At 45.4% G+C, this 25176-nt stretch overlaps 1 protein-coding gene across 2 annotated transcripts; it reads left to right on the top strand.

Annotated features, from left to right (window-relative positions):
• Nucleotides 1-8924: 8924 nt before the first annotated feature.
• Nucleotides 8925-23766, top strand: LOC110536467 (E3 ubiquitin-protein ligase KCMF1). Of its 2 annotated transcripts, none has more exons than XM_036936494.1 (8): nt 8925-9107; nt 10491-10706; nt 10935-11074; nt 11367-11468; nt 12003-12183; nt 20335-20423; nt 21494-21726; nt 21895-23766. In XM_036936494.1, exons 1-8 carry the CDS (start codon nt 9092-9094, stop codon nt 22184-22186), a joined length of 1269 nt encoding a protein of 422 aa, XP_036792389.1. In that variant the 5' UTR covers nt 8925-9091; the 3' UTR covers nt 22187-23766. The 2 variants fall into 2 exon arrangements, with proteins under 2 accessions (XP_036792389.1, XP_036792390.1); XM_036936495.1 differs by having other exon boundaries at nt 8926-9107; nt 10539-10706.
• The last annotated feature ends 1410 nt before the right edge of the window (nt 23767-25176 follow it).

Genomic DNA, 25176 nt, shown 5'->3' with positions numbered 1-25176 from the left:
CAGGCTTATTGAGATAGTATGTACATGTAGGTATGGTTAAAGTGACTATGCATATATGATGAACAGAGAGTAGCAGAAGCGTTAAAAGAGGGGTTGACGGGTGGTGGGACACAATGCAGATAGCCCGGTTAGCCAATGTGCGGGAACACTGGTTGGTCGGGCCATTTAGGTAGTATGTACATGAATGTTTAGTTAAAGCGACTAAGCATATAAGATAAAGAGAGAGTAGCAGCAGCGTAAATAGTCCGGGTAACCATTGGTTACCTGTTCAGGAATCTTATGGCATGGGGGTAAAAACTGTCCTTGACTTGACACTCCGGTACCGCTATGACAATTTTTAGTGCCTTCCTCTGACACCTCCTGGTGTAGAGGTCCTGGATGGCAGGCAGCTTTGCCCCAGTGATGTACTGGGCCGTACGCACTACCCTCTGAAGTGTCTTGCGGTCGGAGGACGAGCAGTTGCCCTACCAGGCAGTGTTGCAACCGGTCAGGATGCTCTCGATGTAGCAGCTGTAGAACCTTTTGAGGATCTCAGGACCCACGACAAATATTTTTAATTTCCTGAGGGGGAATAAGCTTTTGTCGTGCCCTCTTCACGACTGTCTTGGTGTGTTTGGACCAATCTAGTTTGTTGTTGATGTGGACCCGAAGGAATTTGCAATTCAACGTGGGGTTTCTAGGCAACAGTCAATAGAGAAAACAAGAAAATGTTTATCCTTGACTGGACAATAGTGATATTCTATTTGTTTATATTCTACATACACTTGAAAAGGAGACAATCAAAAACATTGACCAAGTTTTCATGCACACCAATATCACGTTATTATTCGGGACACTTGAGTATTCTATTTTTGAGTTGACATATAAATGTAACGGATGTGAAACGCCTAGCTTAGTTAGCGTTGGTGCGCGCTAAATAGCGTTTCAATCAGTGACGTCACTTGCTCTGAGACCTTGAAGTAGTAGTTCCCCTTTGTTGATGTGTGCAGAGGGTCCCTGGTTCACGCCCGGGTATGGGGGCGAGGGGACGGTCTAAAGTTAGACTGTTACATAAACATAATATCCCGTTTACAATAACCCAAAAACGTTTATGAGAAACCCAGCTAAGATGCCTGGCAAATGCTGATCTAAAACGGGATACCTGTTCAAGAATCTTATGGCATGGGGGTAAAAACTGTGGCGTGTAAACATTTGATCCCGTTTACTGTTGTTTTTGCACTGTTGAGGCTACATCCCGATGGGTTTATGCAGATTGTACAGAGATTGTGACACCAGGTTAAATGGTGTCCCTTGAGAAGCAAAAACAAGTTTTTAGAAATGTTAGCAAATTTGGTAAAAATGAAAAACTTAAATATTACATTTCCATAAGTATTCAGACCCTTTACTCAGTACTTTGTTGAAGCACCTTTGACAGCGATTACATCCTTGAGTCTTCTTGGGTATGACGCTACAAGCTTGGCACACCTGTATTTGGGGAGTTTCTCCCATTCCTCTCTGCAGATCCACTCAAGCTCTGTCAAGTTGGATGGGGAGCGTTACTGCACAGCTATTTCCAGGTCTCTCCAGAGATGTTCGATCGGGTTCAAGTCCGGGCTCTGGCTGGGCCACTCAAGGACATTCCGAGACTTGTCCTGAAGCCACTTCTGCGTTGTCTTGGCTGTGTGCTTAGGGTTGTCGTCCTTTTGGAAGGTGAACCTTCACCTGCACTGCCCTCTGTAGCGCCTTGCGGTCAGATGCCAAGCAGTTGCCGTACCAGGCGGTGATGCAGACAGTCAAGATGCTCTCAGTGGTGCAGTTTGATTAAACATCTCCTTTGTAAGATACATGTTTTAAAATGAAACATGTATGGAAACAGGTGATTTAACACTTCTCAGTTAGCAGGCTCAAGCAAGCTAAAACCCACATGGTTGCAAAAACTAACTAGCAGAAATTGTTAACAAATTAGAAATTATTTAAATACACTTTGCTGTAGGCCACTATTTACTAGTTAACAAAATCATGTATGTCATATAAAATATATTCAGGCCACCCAGTATTGTAATGAAAACTTACCAGAAAGCATTTAGTCCTTGGCTCAGACAGTGTAGTAGTGTGGACTCAATAGCATCTCATTAGTGTGCAAGATCTTGAGAATCAGCTGTACATGTGATGGAAGAATGCACTGTGCATGATGAGGGTTGCAATTCCATTGAATTGGGGATAGTTTAACCAAAATATGCCACAATATCTAGAATTGCCTTATGTGTATCCCACTAAAAAGGTTCACCGTTATCAGCTAACTTTTTTGATGAATTTAAGCAAAATTTCCCAAATTCCTGGCTTCAGTTCCCATGGAAAATTTCCAGGAAAATTATGGAAAATTACAGACAAAGATCTGACTCTTTGCAACCCTAGTATGGAGTAAAGGTGATCTAGAGTTGTTTTCTCTTCTAGTTCCACATGCTGGTAGAAATGAGGTCAAACGGATTTCAGTTTTCCTGTATTTAAGTCCAGTTTATTCTCCAGTGATTGCTCGTTCGCCAATAGAACGGAGGGTAGAGGTGGTTTATCCACTCTCCGACGTAGTCTCGTCAGGTATCCCACACGCCGGCCTCTATAGCACCGTCTCCTCCTCCTTCGAGTGTCGGGGACCTGGTCCATGATAATCAATATGTCTTTCACCTCTGACTCATTGAAGTAGAAGTCCTTGTGGAGGTTAGTGATCGATGTTCTGATGTCCAGAAGTGATTTTCAGTCGTAGGAAATGTACAAGTTAAGATCAGCGCATGGAGAAAATACACACAATTGGTCAGGAGTCTATAAAATAGCCACCATTCTCTCTGGCTCCATTCTCTCAATATCTTTCTAATGTGCTAAGGGTAAGCTTGTGTTAAATAATGTTGTCAGCACAGTTAAGAGTTGCTCCAAAATGTATTTCTAAGGAAGGATATTAATTGGTTCTATTCAAAGCATCTGGGTCTGCGGATATAGATAGATTTGGATATTTTGAATCATCTCTGCATCATCAGAAATGTTGGACACCATGAGTGGACTGCTGACACCTGCTGTTAGAAATAGCCAAACGCCCTTCGACTTTATTGCAGTCTGACTGCTTACAAGGCTACTGCTACTTCTCAGTGTGAGGCCTGTAGGTTTGACTGGAGCCCAGGGCCCCTAAGACTCTGTTTCAGAGGATCAGTTGTCTTTGCCTTGACTAGAAAGAAACTGGCCCCTAATGTACACACACACACACCGTCCTTCAGTGTTTTGGACAACAAGATTTCCAGGGCTGGTAGTACAGTGCCGTAGAAACAGTTTTCCTCCACTTGCAATATGTCCAATGCCACAGTGAGTAGCTTCATGACTGTGCAATATTCCCTTAGGAATTGATAGGCCTACGCTCACTCAGTGATGCAGAGTGTGTTCAACTCAGTAGTGGGAAAACTACTGAGATTTAGACGCTTCTGGCATTTCTCATCTTTCTCACTTAAACAGTTAGCAGTACGTGCATGTGTACATAAACAGGACGTTCGTGCTCAAACTCAGGATGAAACCAATTAGAATCTGGGGTGGGGAACTCTTTTAAATATTGTGGCAACAGAGAGGGAATAATTATTATTTAGATCAATCAATCAAATGTATTTATAATGCCCTTCTTACATCAGCTGATGTCACAAAGTGATGTACAGAAACCAAGCCTAAAACCCCCAAACAGCAAGCAATGCAGGTGTAGAAGCACGGTGGCCAAGCAAAACTCCTATAAAGGCCAGAACCTAGGAAGAAACCTAGAGAGAAACCAGGCTATTAGGGGTGGCCAGTCCTCTTCTGGCTGTGCCTGGTGGAGATTATAACAGAACATGGCCAAGATGTTCAAATGTTCATAAATGACCAGCATGGTCAAATTAAAATCATCACAGTAGTTGTCGAGGGTGCAACAAGTCAGCACCTCAGGAGTAAATGTCAGTTGGCTTTTCATAGCCGATCATTCAGAGTATCTCTACCGCTCCTGCTGTCTCTAGAGAGTTGAAAACAGCAGGTCTGGGACAGGTAGCAAGTCCGGTGAACAGGTCTGGGTTCCATAGCCGCAGGCAGAACAGTTGAAACTGGAGCAGCAGCAGGACCAGGTGGACTGGGGACAGCGAGGAGTCATCAGGCCAGGTAGTCCTGAGGCATCGTTCTAGGGCTAAGGTCCTCCGAGAGAGATGAAAAAGAGAGCGAGAATTAGAAAGAGCATACTTAAATTCATACAGGACAACGGATAAGATAGGAGAAATACTCCAGACAAAAGAGACTAGGTCACTAAAAAGTTTAAGTTCTTTATTTATTCAGGAAAGACCCATTGAGACCAGGGTCTCATTCCCATGGCTGCTCTGATCAAAGCAATACAACAACCAAACACAACGTAAAACAAAACACATTGTCGATGAACAACAGCTCAGCTACTAGGTCCTCAATCAACCCTAAACTGTCCGAGCGGCACCAGAACATTCCAATTGTAATGAGTTCTGCAAATTGTTCCAGCAGCGAGGCACATTAAAACTAACAGCGGATTTACCTAAATTGGTGGAGGTCCGAGGAACCTGAAGCGTTAATGAGGATCAGCCAACCTTTTGGTACAGGATGTAGTGATGAGTATTAAAACTGTCACCTGTGATAAAGCGAAGGGCGCTATGGTAGATGGTAAATTGTGTTAATGTAACGGATGTGAAACGGCTAGCTTAGTTAGCGGTGCGCGCTAAATAGCGTTTCAATCGGTGACGTCACTTGCTCTGAGACCTTGAAGTAGTGGTTCCCCTTGCGCTGCAAGGGCCGTGGCTTTTGTGGAGCGATGGGTAACGATGCTTCGAGGGGTGACTGTTGTTGATGTGTGCAGAGGGTCCCTGGTTCGCGCCCGGGTATGGGCGAGGGGACGGTCTAAAGTTATACTGTTACATTAACATAGTCAATTGACTGTACGATCTGCTTCCCGCTGTTTAGGGAGTGGCAAGATCTATTTCTAAAAAAGAAGCCCACTTTAAATCGTAGCGTTTTAACTAGCTCATCAGTTACGTTTAAAAAAAAAATAAACGTTAAATCCTCGTCAATCCTAAAGCCCAGATACTTAGAGGTGAGAACCCGATTGATGGGAGAACCATTCAACTAATAAATATGTAGTCCATCCGAAACATTTTTTTGCGAGATTTAGAGAACAACATATATTTCGTTTTGCCCACAATAAGAATGTTTTAAACCAACCAGTACCCAATTGTCATACTTGAGTAAAAGTAAAGATACTTTAATAGAAAAGGACTCCAGTAAAATACTACTTGAGTAAAAGTCAAAAGTATAAATCAAAAGTAAAAGCAAAAGTATAAATCATTTCAAATTCCTTATATTAAACAAACCAGATGGCACAATTTCCGTGTTTTTATTTATTTACGGAGAGCCAGGTGCGCGAGCCAACACTCAGACATCATTTACAAACAAAGCATTTGTGTTTAGTGAGTCTGCCAGATCACAGAGGCAGTAGGGATGACCAGGGATGTTCTCTTGATAAATGTGTGAATTGAACCATTTTCCTGTCCTGCTAACTGTTCAAAATGTAACAAGTAGTTTTGGGTGTCAGGGAAAATGTATGGGACTAAAACTTATGTAATTTTCTTTAGGAATGTAGGGAAGTAAAAATTGTCAAAACTATAAATAGGAAAGTACACATACCCCAAAAACTACATAAGTGGTACTTTTAAAGTATTTTTTACTTAAGTCATTTACACCACTGAAACCAAATAGGGCTTTTTGTAAGGCAACAAAGTACGATTTCAGCTCTAACACCTGGTCTACATTTGGGTCAATGACATACATACTTATAGTGAATATCACATGTTTTAACAGATAGACCAATATTATATTTATATAAATAGTAAAGAGAACAGGTCCCAGTACAGACCCCTGCGGTACACATTTTGTAATACCCAGGAAACTAGACTGAACACCATCAGAAATCACACATTGAGTCCTGTTTTTATTTTTATTTTACCTTTATTTAACCAGGCAAGTCAGTTAAGAACAAATTCTTATTTTCAATGACAGCCTAGGAACAGTGGGTTAACTGCCTGTTCAGGGGCAGAACATCAGCTCGGGGATTTGAACTTGCAACCTTCCGGTTTCCAGCCCAATGCTCTAATCACTAGGCTACCCTGCCGCCCCAGACAAATAATTCTCAAACCATTTGCAAGAAACCTGATCCAGGCCTATTTTAGTCAACCTTTGAATGAAAGTGTGGAGATTGTTATGGTCGATCGTATCAAAGGCCTTGGCCAGGTGCACCAAGAGACAGGATTTCTGTTGGACCAGTAGCCCATCTGGTCTACTTCTATCTGCCTCGCTCGATGACTACAAGTCTTCATGTCACCCCCCTTAGTGACTGTCTGCCCTTTGTTGTTGATTTCAAATCTGTAAAAACAGCCAGCTTTCTAGCAATGTTGGCCAGTGACTAAAAATCTCAATGTAATTAATTTTACATTCAGGCTGTAACACAACAACAAAAAATGTGGGGGGAAAAAAAAAATCAGGGGATGTGAATACTTTCTGAAGGCATGTTTCGTTTCTTTTCTTTCCAGAACCACAGTTATCAGTACTGGATAGGATTTTAGAATGGTCAGAGGTTGTCTGTCTGTCTCTCCTCTCCCCCCCCCAATTAAACCCCCATAACCGACTCATCCTTGTTCTGACCGGACATTCTGCTGTGGTTCCTACCCGCCTTAAACCAGCACCTAAGGGTTCTTATTATTACTACGGTCCTTTGATTCTCTTCCACCCATGTCTATGTACATAGTTTAATCTGGCAGACTACTAACAGTTATTTACTCCTTAATAGCACTTTTATGTGGTTAAAAACAATAGAAATGTATCAAAAGTTCAACTCTAGCGCACTCTAGTGGCCAACAAAAGAAACTACAACGTCCTCACTGTATAACAAGAAGCTGTATTGGAATGGAGTTTAAACAAATTCAGAGATCGATCAGGTAAAGATGTATGTTCCTGTGAGGGTACTTGTAGTGTAGAATTGGTACATGGCACATGCAGCAAGACACAGAGATGATGTAGGATTACAAATAACACCATTTGACAGTTGACAGGCAACACAAGAGCCAGGAGGACACACAGTATAAAGTTCTTAATCAATCAATCATCCAAAAAGCTATTTAAAAAAAAAATATATATATATATATAAAAAAAAAAAATAATATATAAATATATATATATATATATATTTCACCTATATATATTTTTCAATAGCTTTTTGGATGATTGATTGATTAAGAACTTTATACTGTGTGTCCTCCTGGCTCTTGTGTTGCCTGTATATATATATATATATATATATATATATATATATATATATTTCACCTTTATTTAACCAGGTAAGCTAGTTCGATATAGCGAGATACAGCTAGATACAGTCAGATGTAGTCATACTTACCTTGTTTAGCCAGAAGGGGATTGGCTTCCTCTGTGAGCCTGGTTCCTTTTAAGGTTTCTTCAGTTTTTTTCCTGGACCGCTGTGGTTCTTGCTTGCTCTCTGTGGTCGGGGTTGGGTTACTTTAAAACACGGAGACAACAATCCCGGAAATGATAAAAGATAAAGACACAAACAAATGGTTAATTAACCTACATCTTATAGGTTTCAAGTATCTACCTGCCTTGATGTGTATCTGATGGGCGACACCGAGGTCCTTACAATGTAGATAACAAATCATTTTTGGGGAAACTCAGTTGAGGTCTCAACTTACTGTTGAGAGTTCGAGTAGTAGAACACACAAGGTGCAATATCAAAACTTGGTTATGCATCAGCAGTTTCCCTCTTGTTAGGCGATATGTCCTTCACTGACAGTCACTCAATTAGCCCATGTCAGTTAACGTCTTTTTAAAGATTGGTCAATTTAATCTAGTTTGTCTAGCCAGCTGTCTAAATTTGTAGTAATCACGTGCCCAAGGGCCCTACACATTGATTTGTTAGTCACTTTCACTCAGATATCATATTAAAGAGATTCTCAGGTCGTTTTTTAAATACTTTTTTAGCCGGTAGTTCTGAAAGTTGTACTCAGGAGCCAAAAGTGGTCCCCGAAAATGGTGCACTACATCACAATATGTGCAGATATGTGCACCACGTTATTGCTTTCTTTCTCGCTCTGCTGCGTGTGCATTGCTAGCTGTCACTCAAATGGCGAGGGTCTAAAGCTTGTGTATGAACTACACATTGACACACCCAGCCCAAAGCGGGAGGTTTCAAAAACACTTAGATGTCGCCAAAGTTCCAGAGCAAAATGGGTAGAATTGCCGGGAATTTGCTGTAAAATTGCACCAAACAAAAGTTCTGTAAAGCAAACTTATTTGTTTGCCCTTTGTTAATAAAAATGTGTGTAGCGGCCAATTGTATAGCTAACAGGCTATGCGTTTGTAGATCGACTGAGGTGAATGAAGCCACAGCAACCAATGAGATAATGGCTGGGGTAATTTTTGCTTTGTTTTTGCTGTTCTCCAAATAGCATTTTAGAGTTTTGAAATGTTATAGAAATGCATTAAATGATCTTCAACTTTCTGGATCTCACTAAAACTGATGGGGACAGTCAGTTTTGTACACCACTGCTGCTGCTATCTGTGCATAGTCACTTCACCCCTACCTACTTGTACAAATTACCTCGACTAACCTGCACATTGACCCGGTACCCCCTGTATGTACATAGCCTCGTTATTGATATTTTGTGTTACTTTTTATTATTATTTTGTTTATTTGGTAAATATTGTTTAACCTCTTCTTCAACTGCACTGTTGGTTAAGGGCTCGTAAAGTAAGCTTTTCACGGTAAAATCTAAGTTACACTTGTTTTAAATAAAGTTTGATTTTGAGTAGCAGTATGTGGACAACAGTGCCCTCTGGCGTTTCTCCGGCGCATTGGACGGTGACACAGCAAGCAGGCGGCGGAGAAGACACTGTCACTGTGCCAAACCGGATCCTTCATGAGGAAGAGGCCAGGGACATCCAGCCCCGGCTTCTATTCTCCAGCCGATATTAAATTGCGTGGTTCAAGCCAGAGTGAGCCCGTAAGGGGGGCTGTGTTAATGTCCATAGGATGTCCCGTCATGAAGGTAAGAAGTTTAATAACCCACACAGAAAGACAAAGTGCTGGACGAGAGACCGCAGCGAAACGATTGCTGGCTAACTAACGTTACATGAAGGTCTTCGTGTATTTTGTAATGAACGCTGTACTAGAATGGCTGCCGCTATACATTTTACCCACTTTATCTCGTTCCTGTGCTTTATTTTGTATATTGTTATAGCTAAAACACTTAAACGTATCTTGGTAACTTACTAACGTTAGTTGGGGCGCAATGGCACTGCCCAAGAAAACAGTTCCCATTTTCCAGACTTAATTAAACTAATTCGTACGGTAGTTAACCTAGTTGGATAGCACCTAGGTTGCTAAACTAGATAACTAGGTAACTGGAGAGTTTAGCTCTCTTTTTATGTTATTTTTATAACCTGTCGTGAGTTAACTACTAGCGAGCTAGTTTTACTAGGTTTACGGCAACAAAATGAGGGGGGAAAACAACATTTTATACATGGAAATGTATTCATTATCGTGTCTTGTCAAAACATCACCTTTGGGAAAAAGTGTCCTGGCTAGTTTTTATTCTTGTTTTCTTTGCACTGTCATCAAAGTAGCCTTTTGGACGAGGCCTTGTAACCGAGGCCTTCATCAGTAGCTAGTTAGCGCTTTAGATATTTAGCATGGGGTTGTTGTTTAATAATTTTTTTTAAATATCCACCAAAACATACATTTTTTTAAAAAAGGAGTTAGCTAGTGAGAACCCGCTTCTGAACCGGCTAGTTATACAAACTATAGGTAGTTAACTATGTTGACCAAGCTGTGTTGAGTCGCTGTGCAGAGTTAGCTTTAGCTTAGCATTTTATTTTATATAGCACGACTGTTGTAGTCTAAATCAGCTGCATGTCCTCAAACGTCGGTGGTCCGCATAGATGGCTATCTAGATGGGTAAATAATTTACACATTTTATTTTAAATTCATGCCAGTCTTAAATAACAAAAGGGCCATCAGTTCTGCACAGAGCCAGTCGTGCAATTGCCTGCCTTAAAAAAAAAAAAAGGTCGGTGAGATAGCTGTCCATGCTGGGTCAATGCATTTACACATATTTTACATTCATGTCAGTCTTTCATCGTCTTAAATAACACCGGCTATCAATTCTGCACCAGAGTTGCAGCTATATTGGCCAATGCAGTTCAGCATCTTTTTTTGTTGGATTAGTCACATGGACACTGGAAATGTGAACCTGCTGTGTTTGTGTAGCTAATAGGCTAGTTCATGTTATGAGTGTTATGCCAATGTGCTGGTTGTGTATTATAGCTAGCTAAATGCTGCAACGTGTTGTCTTTGTTGCTGTGTGTTTGACCAACACCCCTATCCGTGTGATCTATTCTAATACTCTGACTTGTGTGTTGTGGGGTTATAGGACAGGGTATTGGTCAAAATGGTCCGTCTGTGAATTGTCTTTCCCCAGGTGTGAGCTGCGATGCGTGTTTGAAGGGTAACTTCCGGGGGCGGCGGTACAAGTGTTTAATTTGCTACGACTACGACCTGTGTGCGTCGTGCTACGAGGGCGGAGCCACGACCACCAGGCACACAACAGAACACGCCATGCAGTGCATACTAACCAGGGTCGACTTCGGTAAGTACATAGCTATTAACCAGACGGGAGACGTAAAAGACAAACACCACAACTAAACACCCTGAAAACAGATTGTCTTTCGGTCAGATAGCACGTTGATTCTGCCTGCACTGATTCTGTCCTTCCAGACCCCTATTATGGAGGAGAGGCCTTCTGTTGAGCAGTTCCTGCTTTCACTTGTCCTTACTGTCTAACCCTGTCCCCCCACTCTTGTCTGTCTTACTATAGACCTATATTATGGAGGAGAGGCCTTGTCAGTGGAGCAGCCACAGGCCTTTACCTGTCCCTACTGTGGCAGGATGGGCTACACGGAGACCTCCCTTCAGGAGCACGTTGCTGCAGAGCACACGGAGACCTCCTCAGAGGTGGTAAGTCTAACCTCTGCTTTTCTTGGACCCGGGCATGGAAACGCAAGTCTTTAGGCCAAGCACCAGTGTAAATCTCTGCAGTGGGAAAGAGACCAGTGCTTCCTCTAGATTGTTTTCCAGACAGGAGGGAGGGGCAAAAAAGTCCCCAAATCAACATCCAGCAGCCATGTTCAGTAAAATGAACAACCCCCCCCCCCCCCCCCCCCCCCCCCAAAAAAAAAACAGTGTGTTGAAATGCATTAGATGTGGAGCATGCTCAGATGGGCTTGTGTCCTCTCCTTCTCCTCTGCAGATCTGTCCCATATGTGCTTCGCTGCCCGGCGGGGACCCTAATCACGTGACTGACGACTTCGCTGCTCATCTCACACTTGAACACAGAGCCCCCAGAGACTTGATATCCTTTACCCTTCTGAACCTGGTTCCTCTTGGTGATTTTTTTCTTCTCCCCTTTCAACTGTGCTTTCGTTTCTGCTTTGGAATCTAGACTGTAACTGCAATGCATTCTGGTTAAAAAGGGGCGATATAAAATAAAATGTGATTGATTGGTCTACTACTGTCTGCTCTGCAGTCCACTCAGGCTAACCCTAACTCAGAAACTTGATATCATTTTTACAGGCAAACAGAATACTACTCTACTTTACTCTTACAATGTAATGCTCCAATTGTGGGGCTTTCCACTGAAGGTCTACTATGTAACATGGAAAACCTCCACAGGGAAACAACATGTCAGTGTAAAGCTCATCAAGAACCACAGGGCCATCCGCTGATCACCACTGGGTACTGCAACAAACTCTGTCTCTGTTGCTGTCTGTCTGATGTGTGTTGCCGTTTAGCCTCTTGTGAGTGTGTTTTTAGTTCTGGGCATAGAGAGACTGTGTGTGTGTATTTCATGACGTGCCCATGATGTTCCTTGACGGTGTTGCTCCACGATGAGTCGAGCGGGGTGCGGCACGTGCGTAGGATGTTCCACCCGGGTCGGGGTCTAGGGGGGCCGAGGGCTCGTCGATCCAACATGCACTTCACCTCCTCAACCTCCGGGGGGAGCTCTACCACACAGACCTCTACACAGAGCTCCAACTACAACAGGGAGGCCATGGATCCTATAGCTGGTAGGACACACACACAGAGCTCTGACTACATCATAGAGAGAGAGACACAGCAGATTTGTCAAGAGAACATGCACGGTGTCACCCACCCACCCAAGACCCTTGTAGACCAGTCTAGACAGTAACACACCCACCCACCCATGACCCTTGTAGACCAGTCTAGACAGTAACACACCCACCCACCCAAGACCCTTGTAGACCAGTCTAGACAGTAACACACCCACCTACCCATGACCCTTGTAGACCAGTCTAGACAGTAACACACCCACCCACCCAAGACCCTTGTAGACCAGTCTAGACAGTAACACACCCACCCACCCAAGACCCTTGTAGACCAGTCTAGACAGTAACACACCCACCCACCCATGACCCTTGTAGACCAGTCTAGACGGTAACACACCCACCCACCCATGACCCTTGTAGACCAGTCTAGACAGTAACACACCCACCTACCCAAGACCCTTGTAAGACCAGTCTAGACAGTAACACACCCACCCACCCAAGACCCTTGTAGACCAGTCTAGACAGTAACACACCCACCCACCCAAGGCCCTTGTAGACCAGTCTAGACGGTAACACACCCACCCACCCAAGACCCTTGTAGACCAGTCTAGACAGTAACACACCCACCCACCCAAGACCCTTGTAGACCAGTCTAGACAGTAACACACCCACCCACCCACCCAAGGCCCTTGTAGACCAGTCTAGACAGTAACACACCCACCCACCCAAGACCCTTGTAGACCAGTCTAGACGGTAACACACCCACCCACCCAAGACCCTTGTAGACCAGTCTAGACGGTAACACACCCACCCACCCAAGACCCTTGTAGACCAGTCTAGACGGTAACACACCCACCCACCCAAGACCCTTGTAGACCAGTCTAGACGGTAACACACCCACCCACCCAAGACCCTTGTAGACCAGTCTAGACGGTAACACACCCACCCACCCAAGACCCTTGTAGACCAGTCTAGACGGTAACACACCCACCCACCCAAGACCCTTGTAGACCAGTCTAGACGGTAACACACCCACCCACCCAAGACCCTTGTAGACCAGTCTAGACGGTAACACACCCACCCACCCAAGACCCTTGTAGACCAGTCTAGACAGTAACACACCCACCCACCCAAGACCCTTGTAGACCAGTCTAGACGGTAACACACCCACCCACCCAAGACCCTTGTAGACCAGTCTAGACGGTAACACACACACCCACCCACCCAAGACCCTTGTAGACCAGTCTAGACGGTAACACACCCACCCACCCAAGACCCTTGTAGACCAGTCTAGACGGTAACACACACACCCACCCACCCAAGACCCTTGTAAGACCAGTCTAGACGGTAACACACCCACCCACCCAAGACCCTTGTAGACCAGTCTAGACGGTAACACACACACCCACCCACCCAAGACCCTTGTAAGACCAGTCTAGACAGTAACACACCCACCCACCCACCCAAGGCCCTTGTAGACCAGTCTAGACAGTAACACACACACCCACCCACCCAAGACCCTTGTAGACCAGTCTAGACGGTAACACACCCACCCACCCAAGACCCTTGTAGACCAGTCTAGACGGTAACACACCCACCCACCCAAGACCCTTGTAGACCAGTCTAGACGGTAACACACCCACCCACCCAAGACCCTTGTAGACCAGTCTAGACGGTAACACACCCACCCACCCAAGACCCTTGTAGACCAGTCTAGACGGTAACACACCCACCCACCCAAGACCCTTGTAGACCAGTCTAGACGGTAACACACCCACCCACCCAAGACCCTTGTAGACCAGTCTAGACGGTAACACACCCACCCACCCAAGACCCTTGTAGACCAGTCTAGACGGTAACACACCCACCCACCCAAGACCCTTGTAGACCAGTCTAGACGGTAACACACCCACCCACCCAAGACCCTTGTAGACCAGTCTAGACGGTAACACACCCACCCACCCAAGACCCTTGTAGACCAGTCTAGACAGTAACACACCCACCCACCCAAGACCCTTGTAGACCAGTCTAGACGGTAACACACCCACCCACCCAAGACCCTTGTAGACCAGTCTAGACGGTAACACACACACCCACCCACCCAAGACCCTTGTAGACCAGTCTAGACGGTAACACACCCACCCACCCAAGACCCTTGTAGACCAGTCTAGACGGTAACACACCCACCCACCCAAGACCCTTGTAGACCAGTCTAGACGGTAACACACCCACCCACCCAAGACCCTTGTAGACCAGTCTAGACGGTAACACACACACCCACCCAAGACCCTTGTAGACCAGTCTAGACGGTAACACACACACCCACCCACCCAAGACCCTTGTAGACCAGTCTAGACAGTAACACACCCACCTACCCATGACCCTTGTAGACCAGTCTAGACAGTAACACACCCACCCACCCAAGACCCTTGTAGACCAGTCTAGACAGTAACACACCCACCCACCCAAGACCCTTGTAGACCAGTCTAGACAGTAACACACCCACCCACCCATGACCCTTGTAGACCAGTCTAGACGGTAACACACCCACCCACCCATGACCCTTGTAGACCAGTCTAGACAGTAACACACCCACCTACCCAAGACCCTTGTAAGACCAGTCTAGACAGTAACACACCCACCCACCCAAGACCCTTGTAGACCAGTCTAGACAGTAACACACCCACCCACCCAAGGCCCTTGTAGACCAGTCTAGACGGTAACACACCCACCCACCCAAGACCCTTGTAGACCAGTCTAGACAGTAACACACCCACCCACCCACCCAAGACCCTTGTAGACCAGTCTAGACAGTAACACACCCACCCACCCACCCAAGGCCCTTGTAGACCAGTCTAGACAGTAACACACCCACCCACCCAAGACCCTTGTAGACCAGTCTAGACGGTAACACACCCACCCACCCAAGACCCTTGTAGACCAGTCTAGACGGTAACACACCCACCCACCCAAGACCCTTGTAGACCAGTCTAGACGGTAACACACCCACCCACCCAAGACCCTTGTAGACCAGTCTAGACGGTAACACACCCACCCACCCAAGACCCTTGTAGACCAGTCTAGACGGTAACACACCCACCCACCCAAGACCCTTGTAGACCAGTCTAGACGGTAACACACCCACCCACCCAAGACCCTTGTAGACCAGTCTAGACGGTAACACACCCACCCACCCAAGACCCTTGTAGACCAGTCTAGACGGTAACACACCCACCCACCCAAGACCCTTGTAGACCAGTCTAGACAGTAACACACCCACCCACCCAAGACCCTTGTAGACCAGTCTAGACGGTAACACACCCACCCACCCAAGACCCTTGTAGACCAGTCTAGACGGTAACACACACACCCACCCACCCAAGACCCTTGTAGACCAGTCTAGACGGTAACACACCCACCCACCCAAGACCCTTGTAGACCAGTCTAGACGGTAACACACACACCCACCCACCCAAGACCCTTGTAAGACCAGTCTAGACGGTAACACACCCACCCACCCAAGACCCTTGTAGACCAGTCTAGACGGTAACACACACACCCACCCACCCAAGACCCTTGTAAGACCAGTCTAGACAGTAACACACCCACCCACCCACCCAAGGCCCTTGTAGACCAGTCTAGACAGTAACACACCCACCCACCCAAGACCCTTGTAGACCAGTCTAGACGGTAACACACCCACCCACCCAAGACCCTTGTAGACCAGTCTAGACGGTAACACACCCACCCACCCAAGACCCTTGTAGACCAGTCTAGACGGTAACACACCCACCCACCCAAGACCCTTGTAGACCAGTCTAGACGGTAACACACCCACCCACCCAAGACCCTTGTAGACCAGTCTAGACGGTAACACACCCACCCACCCAAGACCCTTGTAGACCAGTCTAGACGGTAACACACCCACCCACCCAAGACCCTTGTAGACCAGTCTAGACGGTAACACACCCACCCACCCAAGACCCTTGTAGACCAGTCTAGACGGTAACACACCCACCCACCCAAGACCCTTGTAGACCAGTCTAGACGGTAACACACCCACCCACCCAAGACCCTTGTAGACCAGTCTAGACGGTAACACACCCACCCACCCAAGACCCTTGTAGACCAGTCTAGACGGTAACACACACACCCACCCACCCAAGACCCTTGTAGACCAGTCTAGACGGTAACACACCCACCCACCCAAGACCCTTGTAGACCAGTCTAGACGGTAACACACCCACCCACCCAAGACCCTTGTAGACCAGTCTAGACGGTAACACACCCACCCACCCAAGACCCTTGTAGACCAGTCTAGACGGTAACACACACACCCACCCAAGACCCTTGTAGACCAGTCTAGACGGTAACACACACACCCACCCACCCAAGACCCTTGTAAGACCAGTCTAGACGGTAACACACCCACCCACCCAAGACCCTTGTAGACCAGTCTAGACGGTAACACAAGTTATCCTGATTGGTTCAATGCCTGATGTGTTTTTTTTTTTTTTTTTAATGACTGAAAAATGTACATCCTGTTGTGTACATACAGGGCCTCTTTATGACAGCGCCTTCAGAATGTATTCACACCCCTTGACTGTTTCTACCTGTTGTGTTACAGCCTGAATTTAAAATGGATTAAATGGAGATTTTGTGTCACTAGTCAGGTTTCCGGCCAAATGTTTTATGCGTGTGAAGTACATGCCGGATAAAAGATATCACGACAGAACGGAAACGGAAACGGAACGAAAATATAAAACACACTATTAAAAGTGTTGGTCCCATGAAATGAAATAAAATGAAATGAAATGAAATGAAATAAAATATCCCAGAAATGTTCCATACGCACAAAAACAAATTTGTTTGCATTCCTTTTAATGAGCATTTCTCATTTGCCAAGATAATCCATCCACCTGACAGGTGTGGCATATCAAGAAGCTGATTAAACGGCATGGTCGTTACACAGGTGCACCTTGTGCTGGGGACAATTAAAGGACACAAAAATATGCAAGTTTTGTCATATAACACAATGTCACAGATGTCTGAAGTTTTGAAAGAGTGTGCAATTGGCATGCTGACTGCAAGAATGTCCAACAGAGCTGTTGCCAGAGAATTTAATGTTAATTTCTCTACCATAAGCCGCCTCCAATTGTGTTTGAGAATTTGGTAGTACGTCCAACCGGCCTCACAACCGGAAACCATGTGTAACCACTCCAGCCTAGGACCTCAACATCCGGCTTCTTCTTCGTCTGAGACCAGCCACCCGGACAACTGATGAAACTGGGTTTGCACAATCGAAGAATTTCTGCACAAACGGTCAGAAACCATCTGCGTGCTCGTCGTCCTCACCAGGGTCTTGACCTGACTGCAGTTTGGGGTCGTAACCGACTTCAGTGGGCAAATGCTCACGTTCGATGGCCACTGGCACGCTGGGGTAGTGTGCTCTTCATGGAAATGAATCCCGGTTTCAACTACCGGGCAGACAACGTGTATGGTGTTGTGTGGGCGAGTGGTTTGTTGATGTCAAAGTTGTGAACAGAGTGCCCGTGGTGGGGTTATGATATGGGCAGGCATAAACTACGGACAACGAACACAATTGCATTTGATCAATTACAATTTGAATGCACAGAGATACCGTGATTAGATCCTGAGGCCCATTGTCGTGCCATTCATCCTCCTCCATCACCTCATGTTTCAGCATGATAATGCACGGTCCCAGGTCGCAAGGATCTGTACACAATTCCTGGATGCTGAAAATGTCCCAGTTCTTCCGTGGCCTGCATACTCACCAGATATGTCACCCGTTGAGCATGTTCGGGATGCTCTGGATCGACGTTTACGGCAGCGTGGTTCCAGTTCCCGCCAATATCCAGCAACTTCGCACAACCATTGAAGAGGAGTGGGACAACATTCCACAGGCCACAATCAACAGCCTGATCAACTCTATGTGAAGGAGATGTGTCACGCTGCATAAGGCAAATGGTGATCACACCAGATACTGACTGGTTTTCTGATCCAGACCCCTACATTATTATTATTATTATTATTAAACCAGCAGATGCATATCTGTATTCCTAGTGAACTGTAACTCAATTAAAATCTTTGAAATTGTTGAATGTTGTGTTTTTTAAAAAACAGACTTGCTGATTCACATGAAAATGTGTCACCATTTGGATTGAAACCTAGCTACTGACCATTACCCCCATAATGTCAGTAGAATTGTGTTTTTAAAAAATGTTTACAAATTGATTTAAAGCTGAAATGTCTTCTAAGTCCTTAACCCCTTTAAATGGGTGGGCATAGGCCCACCCATTTGGAGTCCAGGTCCAGCTGATCAGAATGAGCTTTTTACCCCACAAAATGGCGATATTACAGACAGAAATACTTCTTAGTTTACCACCCTCAGACGATCCCGCAGGTGAAGAACCTGGATGTGGAGGTCCTGGGTTGATTGTGGTTGTGAGGCTGGTTGGATGTACTGCCAAATTCTCTAAAATGACGTTGGAGGCGGCTTCTGGTAGGGAAATGAACGTTCTGTTGGACATTCCTGCAGTCAGCATGCCAATTGCACACTCCCTCAAAACTTGACTTCTGTGGCGGCGTGGGACAAAACTGCACATTTTAGTGGCCTTTTATTGTCGCCAGCACAAGGTGCACCTGTGTAATTTATCATGCTGTTTTAATCAGCTTCTTGATATGCCACACCTGTGAAGTGGATGGATTATCTAGGCAAAGAAGAAATGCTCACAAACAGGGATGTGAAGAAAGTTGTGTACAATATTTGAAAAATATTTGATTAAAATGGGGCCAACACTATATATGGGTACTTACTGAACGTTTTATATTGTTGATCAGCGTAAGTTAAGGAGTAAAAAAATGTGCTTCACAAGTTGCATGGACTCACTGTGTGTAACATGATTTTTAAATGACTACCCCACACACACACACAATTATCTCTAAGATCCCTCAGTCGAGCAGTGAATTGAAGCACAAAGACCAGGGATGTTTTCCAATGCTTCACAAAGAAGGCAACCTATAGGTAGATGGGTAAAAGAAAATAAGCAGACATTGAATATCCCATTTAAAGCGCGGTGTAGTTATTTAATTACACTTTGAATGGAGTATCAATACACACAGTCACTACAAAGATACAGGCGTCCTTTCTAACTTAGTTGCCGGAGAGGAAGGAAACTGTTCAGAGATTTCACCATGAGGCCAGTGGTGACTTTTAAAACAGAGTTTAATGGCTGTTATAGGAGAGAACTGAGGATGGATCAACAACATTGTAGTTACTCTACAATACTAACCTAAATTACAGCGTGAAAAGAAGGAAGCCTGTTTGCATTAAGGCACAAAAGTAAAACTGCGAAGAAATTAACGTTATGTCCTGAATACAAAGCATTATGTTTGGGGCAAACACATCACTGAGTACCACTCTTCATATTATCAAGGATGGTGATGGCTGCATCATGTTATGGGTATGCTTGTCATCGGCTAGGACTAGGGAGTTTTTGAAGATAAAAAATAAACGGAGAGTACCACCTTGCCCGAGAGAGATTTACATGGTTATCAAAACGTCATGCCAGGGTACGGTGTATATACACAAGAAACAGCCCTTTTAAGTGTCTCTAAAATCAGCTATGGGGAAAAACAATTGGAACCATTTCCCTGTTTGACCGGTAGGTTTTATGGGTATTATGACACCTGCACTGTGGGTCTCAATAGAGCTAAGCACAGGCTAAATCCTAGAGGAAAAAATGGTTCAGTCTGCTTTCCACCAGACACCGGGAGACAAATTCACTCTTCAGCAGGACAATAGCCTAAAAACACAAAGTGTATACATGAGTTGGTTACCAAGACGACATGGAATGTTCCTGAGTGGCCTAGTTACAGGTAATCCCACTCTGTAACACAACAACAACAAAGGGACAAAGTCCAGGGGTGTGAATATTTTTCTGAAGGCAGTGTAGATACATCACTAACTTCATTCTTCTAGTCCTGTTGATAGTACCATTTTATACATACTGTGTACGTGACAAATAAACATGGATTTGATATGATTGACTCCTGTTAGGAAACACCATATCTCTCACGGTCTGGTTAGGGCTGAATTACTTTTACAACTCAATCTCTCTCCCCACACAGAGCTTCTCTCCCAGTTGTCGGGGGTGCGTAGGTCGGCGGGCGGCCAGCTGAGTTCAGGTCCTTCAGCATCCCAGCTACAGCAGCTCCAGGTAGGTAGTCCAGAGGTTAGAGGAGAGAGCGCCAGAGGTTAGAGGAGAGAGCGCCAGAGGTTAGAGGAGAGAGCGCCAGAGGTTAGAGGAGAGAGCGCCAGAGGTTAGAGGAGAGAGCGCCAGAGGTTAGAGGAGAGAGCCGGCAACCAGAGGCTAGAGGAGAGCGCCAGAGGTTAGAGGAGAGAGCCGGCAACCAGAGGTTAGAGGAGAGAGCCGGCAACCAGAGGTTAGAGGAGAGAGCGCCAGAGGTTAGAGGAGAGAGCGCCAGAGGTTAGAGGAGAGAGCGCCAGAGGTTAGAGGAGAGAGCGCCAGAGGTTAGAGGAGAGAGCGCCAGAGGTTAGAGGAGAGAGCGCCAGAGGTTAGAGGAGAGAGCGCCAGAGGTTAGAGGAGAGAGCGCCAGAGGTTAGAGGAGAGAGCGCCAGAGGTTAGAGGAGAGAGCGCCAGAGGTTAGAGGAGAGAGCGCCAGAGGTTAGAGGAGAGAGCGCCAGAGGTTAGAGGAGGGCGCCAGAGGTTAGAGGAGAGCGCCAGAGGTTAGAGGAGAGCGCCAGAGGTTAGAGGAGAGCGCCAGAGGTTAGAGGAGAGCGCCAGAGGTTAGAGGAGGGCGTTAGAGGAGAGCGCGCCAGAGGTTAGAGGAGAGCGCGCCAGAGGTTAGAGGAGAGCGCGCCAGAGGTTAGAGGAGAGCGCCAGAGGTTAGAGGAGAGCGCCAGAGGTTAGAGGAGAGCGCCAGAGGTTAGAGGAGAGCGCCAGAGGTTAGAGGAGAGTGCCAGAGGTTAGAGGAGAGCCTGCAACCAGAGGTTTGAATCCCAGCCCCCCTCCTTTAGCTGGTGTCAGTATCCTAGAATATGTAATGCAAGTATGCCCTTAAAGCAAAGTACTGAACTCATATCCTACTTCTCCTTAACCCTCCTACTTCTCCTGAACCCTCCTACTTCTCCTGAACCCTCCTACTTCTCCTTAACCCTCCTACCTCTCCTGAACCCTCCTACCTCTCCTGAACCCTCCTACCTTTCCTGAACCATCCTACCTCTCCTGAACCCTACTACTTCTCTTCTCTCCTGCTCCTCTTCTAGATGCAGCTCCAGTTGGAGCGGCAACAAACCCAGGCTGCCAGACAGCAGTTGGAGACGGCCCGGAGTGCCACGCAACGCAGCAGCCGCACCTCCACCAACGCAGGGCTGAATGCCAATCCAAGCCCAGGGCATCACAATGCCAACCCCAGTTCCAACTCTACCAGCCCCAACCCAGGGCATCACGAGTTCACCACACACACTCAGCACAGCAACTCCCAGTTCCTCCTCAACAGGTTAACTACTGTGTGCTACACTTCGTTTTAACCTTCTTTTTTTTGTGTGTGGTTATTCTAGTTTAGGTAATATCAGTTGAACAAGAGACTTGTTCTGAGGCTGTCTGCTACATGTAGGAGAATGGATTGTATTTGTAATGGAGTGCCATCTCTTTCTCACTCCTCCAGACTGAGTGAGCCGAGGTTGTCGGAGGCGGAGCGTCAGCTGAGTGAGGGCCAGTGGGCGGACCGCTCTCTCTTCGTCACGGAGCTCCTCCTCTCCACCCTGCTGGCCGATCCCGACCACAGCGAAGATGACGATCTCCATGACTACCACGACGCCGTGATCCGAGGTTCTGACGCGTTCAGTGATTTCGGCACCTTCGGAGACATGGGCTGCGTGGAGGTCATGACCTTGGACGTGGCGTTGGAGAACCTCAACCTCCGAGAACAAAAGGAGCAGCGACCCCCGCCTCTTTGACGACGTCACTGCTGGGTGCCGCCGTCACTACAACGTTTAAACCACCAACTGCCGTTACCGACCGTCGCTTGGCAACTGAAAGAAATAAGATTGCAGCTCTTTTCTTTGGCTTCGGTTATTATTCCTTTTCTTTTCTTTGGCTGGGTGATGTCAACTCACTTGTCACCCCTCCCTCCCTCGACCCCACCCCACGTTGTGTACATGAAAGTCGGAAGCAAGTGAACGTGAGAGAGCGAGAGAATGAACTATATATAAATCTATATATATATATATAAATAAATCTATGAAAAGAAAGCCGATAATCAATTCCGCATGAAGCTGTGTGTTTGACCCTAACAGGTCAAGGTAGGATAGGTAGGCATTTTGATAATTTATTATCATAAACGAGTGCACAGACACACTCTTCCCAGCAGGCTAAGCTGTTCTTTGTTTATGGTTAGGAATAATAAAACCGGGCTTGGCTGATTTTTACCACAACAAACGTTGGTATGTTGAGATTCTTCACCCTTAACTGTCAGAGACGTCTTCCATTAAGCACCCTATTAAAATGGGGTTTTGGGTATCGCAGAGATGAAACTAATCTCTTTTGGTCCTATGATAAGCGTTTGTGTCTGTGGGTACTTTCCTATCCTGTCATCTATATGGGGTGTTCCAATTCTACACTAATTATTATTTTCCTTAAGACTGTTTTGATTGGTTTTAATCCATTTTTTAGCTCCTCCCCCATACCCAGGATGACATCACTTTATGGGGCCATGTTGCCTTGCTTTGTGCCAACTGAACTGTGTCCCCTTTTGAATTTCACATCGAGAGAAGCTGCGTACAGTTTGCATATGCACTACATAAAGAGATCGTAGACATGGGAAGGTCAATGGACAATCACATGACGACTAACCTGATTCCATTCTCTCTCCTGACAGTTTCCTTTGTTTGGTTTTTTTTGCTGGACTGATAGGCCTTTTCTCAATTGGATTTGCTCAACAACTCTTGCGTCCTCCCTCGTCCATCATCCTCTGGCCTCCTTTTGAAAAAGGTCAAAGGTAATCGAGGAGAGGGGGAAAAGTGGATGAAAATGCGCCTGTATGAAAATGACTCCTCCAATCACGCGTCATCAGGCAAATTACGTTTACAGGGTGGAATCCCAAAATAAAATGTATAAACTGATAGCTAAGAAAGCTAGTTGTGCAAAACATTTTATAGATAAAAAGGATAAGTAGAAAATATAGTTTTAAATGTTTGCATGCATTTCTTCTTCGATGAAAACAGTAGCTGATTCGGGGGGGGGGGGGGGGCTGATTTCAAAACTCTTCCACGAAGGACTCAGGGTAGGATACACTTTTGCGTCCTTGCCAAAAGGAGTCTATTGAGGGGAGGACCGTCTTCCGTTAACGAATTGACACTCTTCCACCACTTATCGGTTTCCGGGTCACGGAGGAGAGAGAATGAAGGACATCCTTAACAAATGCAATGTACTGTCTGATGATGACATGGTTTGGGTGTTTGGGAAAAGGTCAAAAGACAGGGTCAACTGTTCAACCTGGAGGAGAACAATAAAATTGTTTTGGATGTAAAAAAAAAAATAACCACACCGATCTTGCTGTGAATGTCTCGAGACTCAACTTAATGCGCCGACCTCCCTGTCACTGCTCTGATGACCAGTAGCTGGCTTACATTGTTGGAGGTGCAACAGGCAGACAGAGATGACCAGCGGGTAACCATCTATCTATACATCCATCTATCTATATAACTATAAACCTAACCCAGCAGGTAACCATCTATATAACTATAAACCTAACCTAACAGGTAACCATCTATCTATAAACCTAACCCAGCAGGTAACCATCTATCTATACATCTATATAACTATAAACCTAACCCAGCAGGTAACCATCTATCTATAAACCTAACCCAGCAGGTGACCATCTATCTATAAACCTAACCCAGCAGGTAACCATCTATCCCTAACCCCTCTTAAGGAGCCTATTGTGCTGAAAAATCAGGAGGGCCTTTTTCAATTGACTTCTAGAAACGTTAAATGAACCTCGTGGATTTTAACTGGAGACTCGTACAACTAGACAAATGGAATCCTCCGCACATTTATGCCAACAGTGGACAATTCCCAGCAAAAGCTGAAGAATCCAACGTGTGCGCATTGAAGATTTTTTTATTTCACAATCTCAATTTGAAGCTCAAAAGGAAAGGGAATTAATATTAGTTGGGATCCAATTGGAGGACATACTGCTTTTTTGATCCCAGCCTAACAAAACAATTGTTTGTGACTTGCACTGGGCCTCTATTAGGATTGAATCATTTCATAAGTATTTTACAAAATGATCCATCCCGAGAATAAATCACCTTTCTCTCCGGTATTTACCGCCAAAAACCAGAAGCGTAATTCAAAAGGATTATAAAACATAAATAGAACTATGTCTGGATTTGAAAAGAGGTTTAATCGAACATTCATGTCTGATTAGCCATACATTAAATATATTTTATGACCCCTTACTTTAAAGACATTTAATGAGCCAAACCCCCCAAAATAAAAACGTATATTGTGCGGTCATCCAATAGGATAGGCTATATGATATGGGCAGGGTTGGGGAGTAGCGGATGACTAAAGGATTACAAAATCGGTAACCGTGATGTGTTACCTTACCAGCAAAAATATTGTAATCAGATTAAAAACTAGATGATTACTTAGAGAATTACTTTTAAATTCATTAAGGATGTTTGCGGGGAAAAAAATTCGTTAACACTTCTCTGTTTTCTCAATGACATTCAAATCAGCATTGAAAAAAGGCGCAAATTTCAGTTTGTTCCACCTGAGAGAGTCTGACCACAAATCAGAGACCGCTATGATGTCAGAGACCACTATGATGTCGGAGACCACTATGATGTCAGAGACCCCTATGATGTCAGAGACCACTATGATGTCAGAGACCACTATGATGTCCGAGACCACTATGTTGATACACCAAACGTGTTTGATG

This window comes from Oncorhynchus mykiss, chromosome 11, assembly GCF_013265735.2.
Source record: "Oncorhynchus mykiss isolate Arlee chromosome 11, USDA_OmykA_1.1, whole genome shotgun sequence".
NCBI lineage: Eukaryota > Metazoa > Chordata > Actinopteri > Salmoniformes > Salmonidae > Oncorhynchus > Oncorhynchus mykiss.
This window is presented reverse-complemented; position numbering and strand designations above follow the sequence as displayed.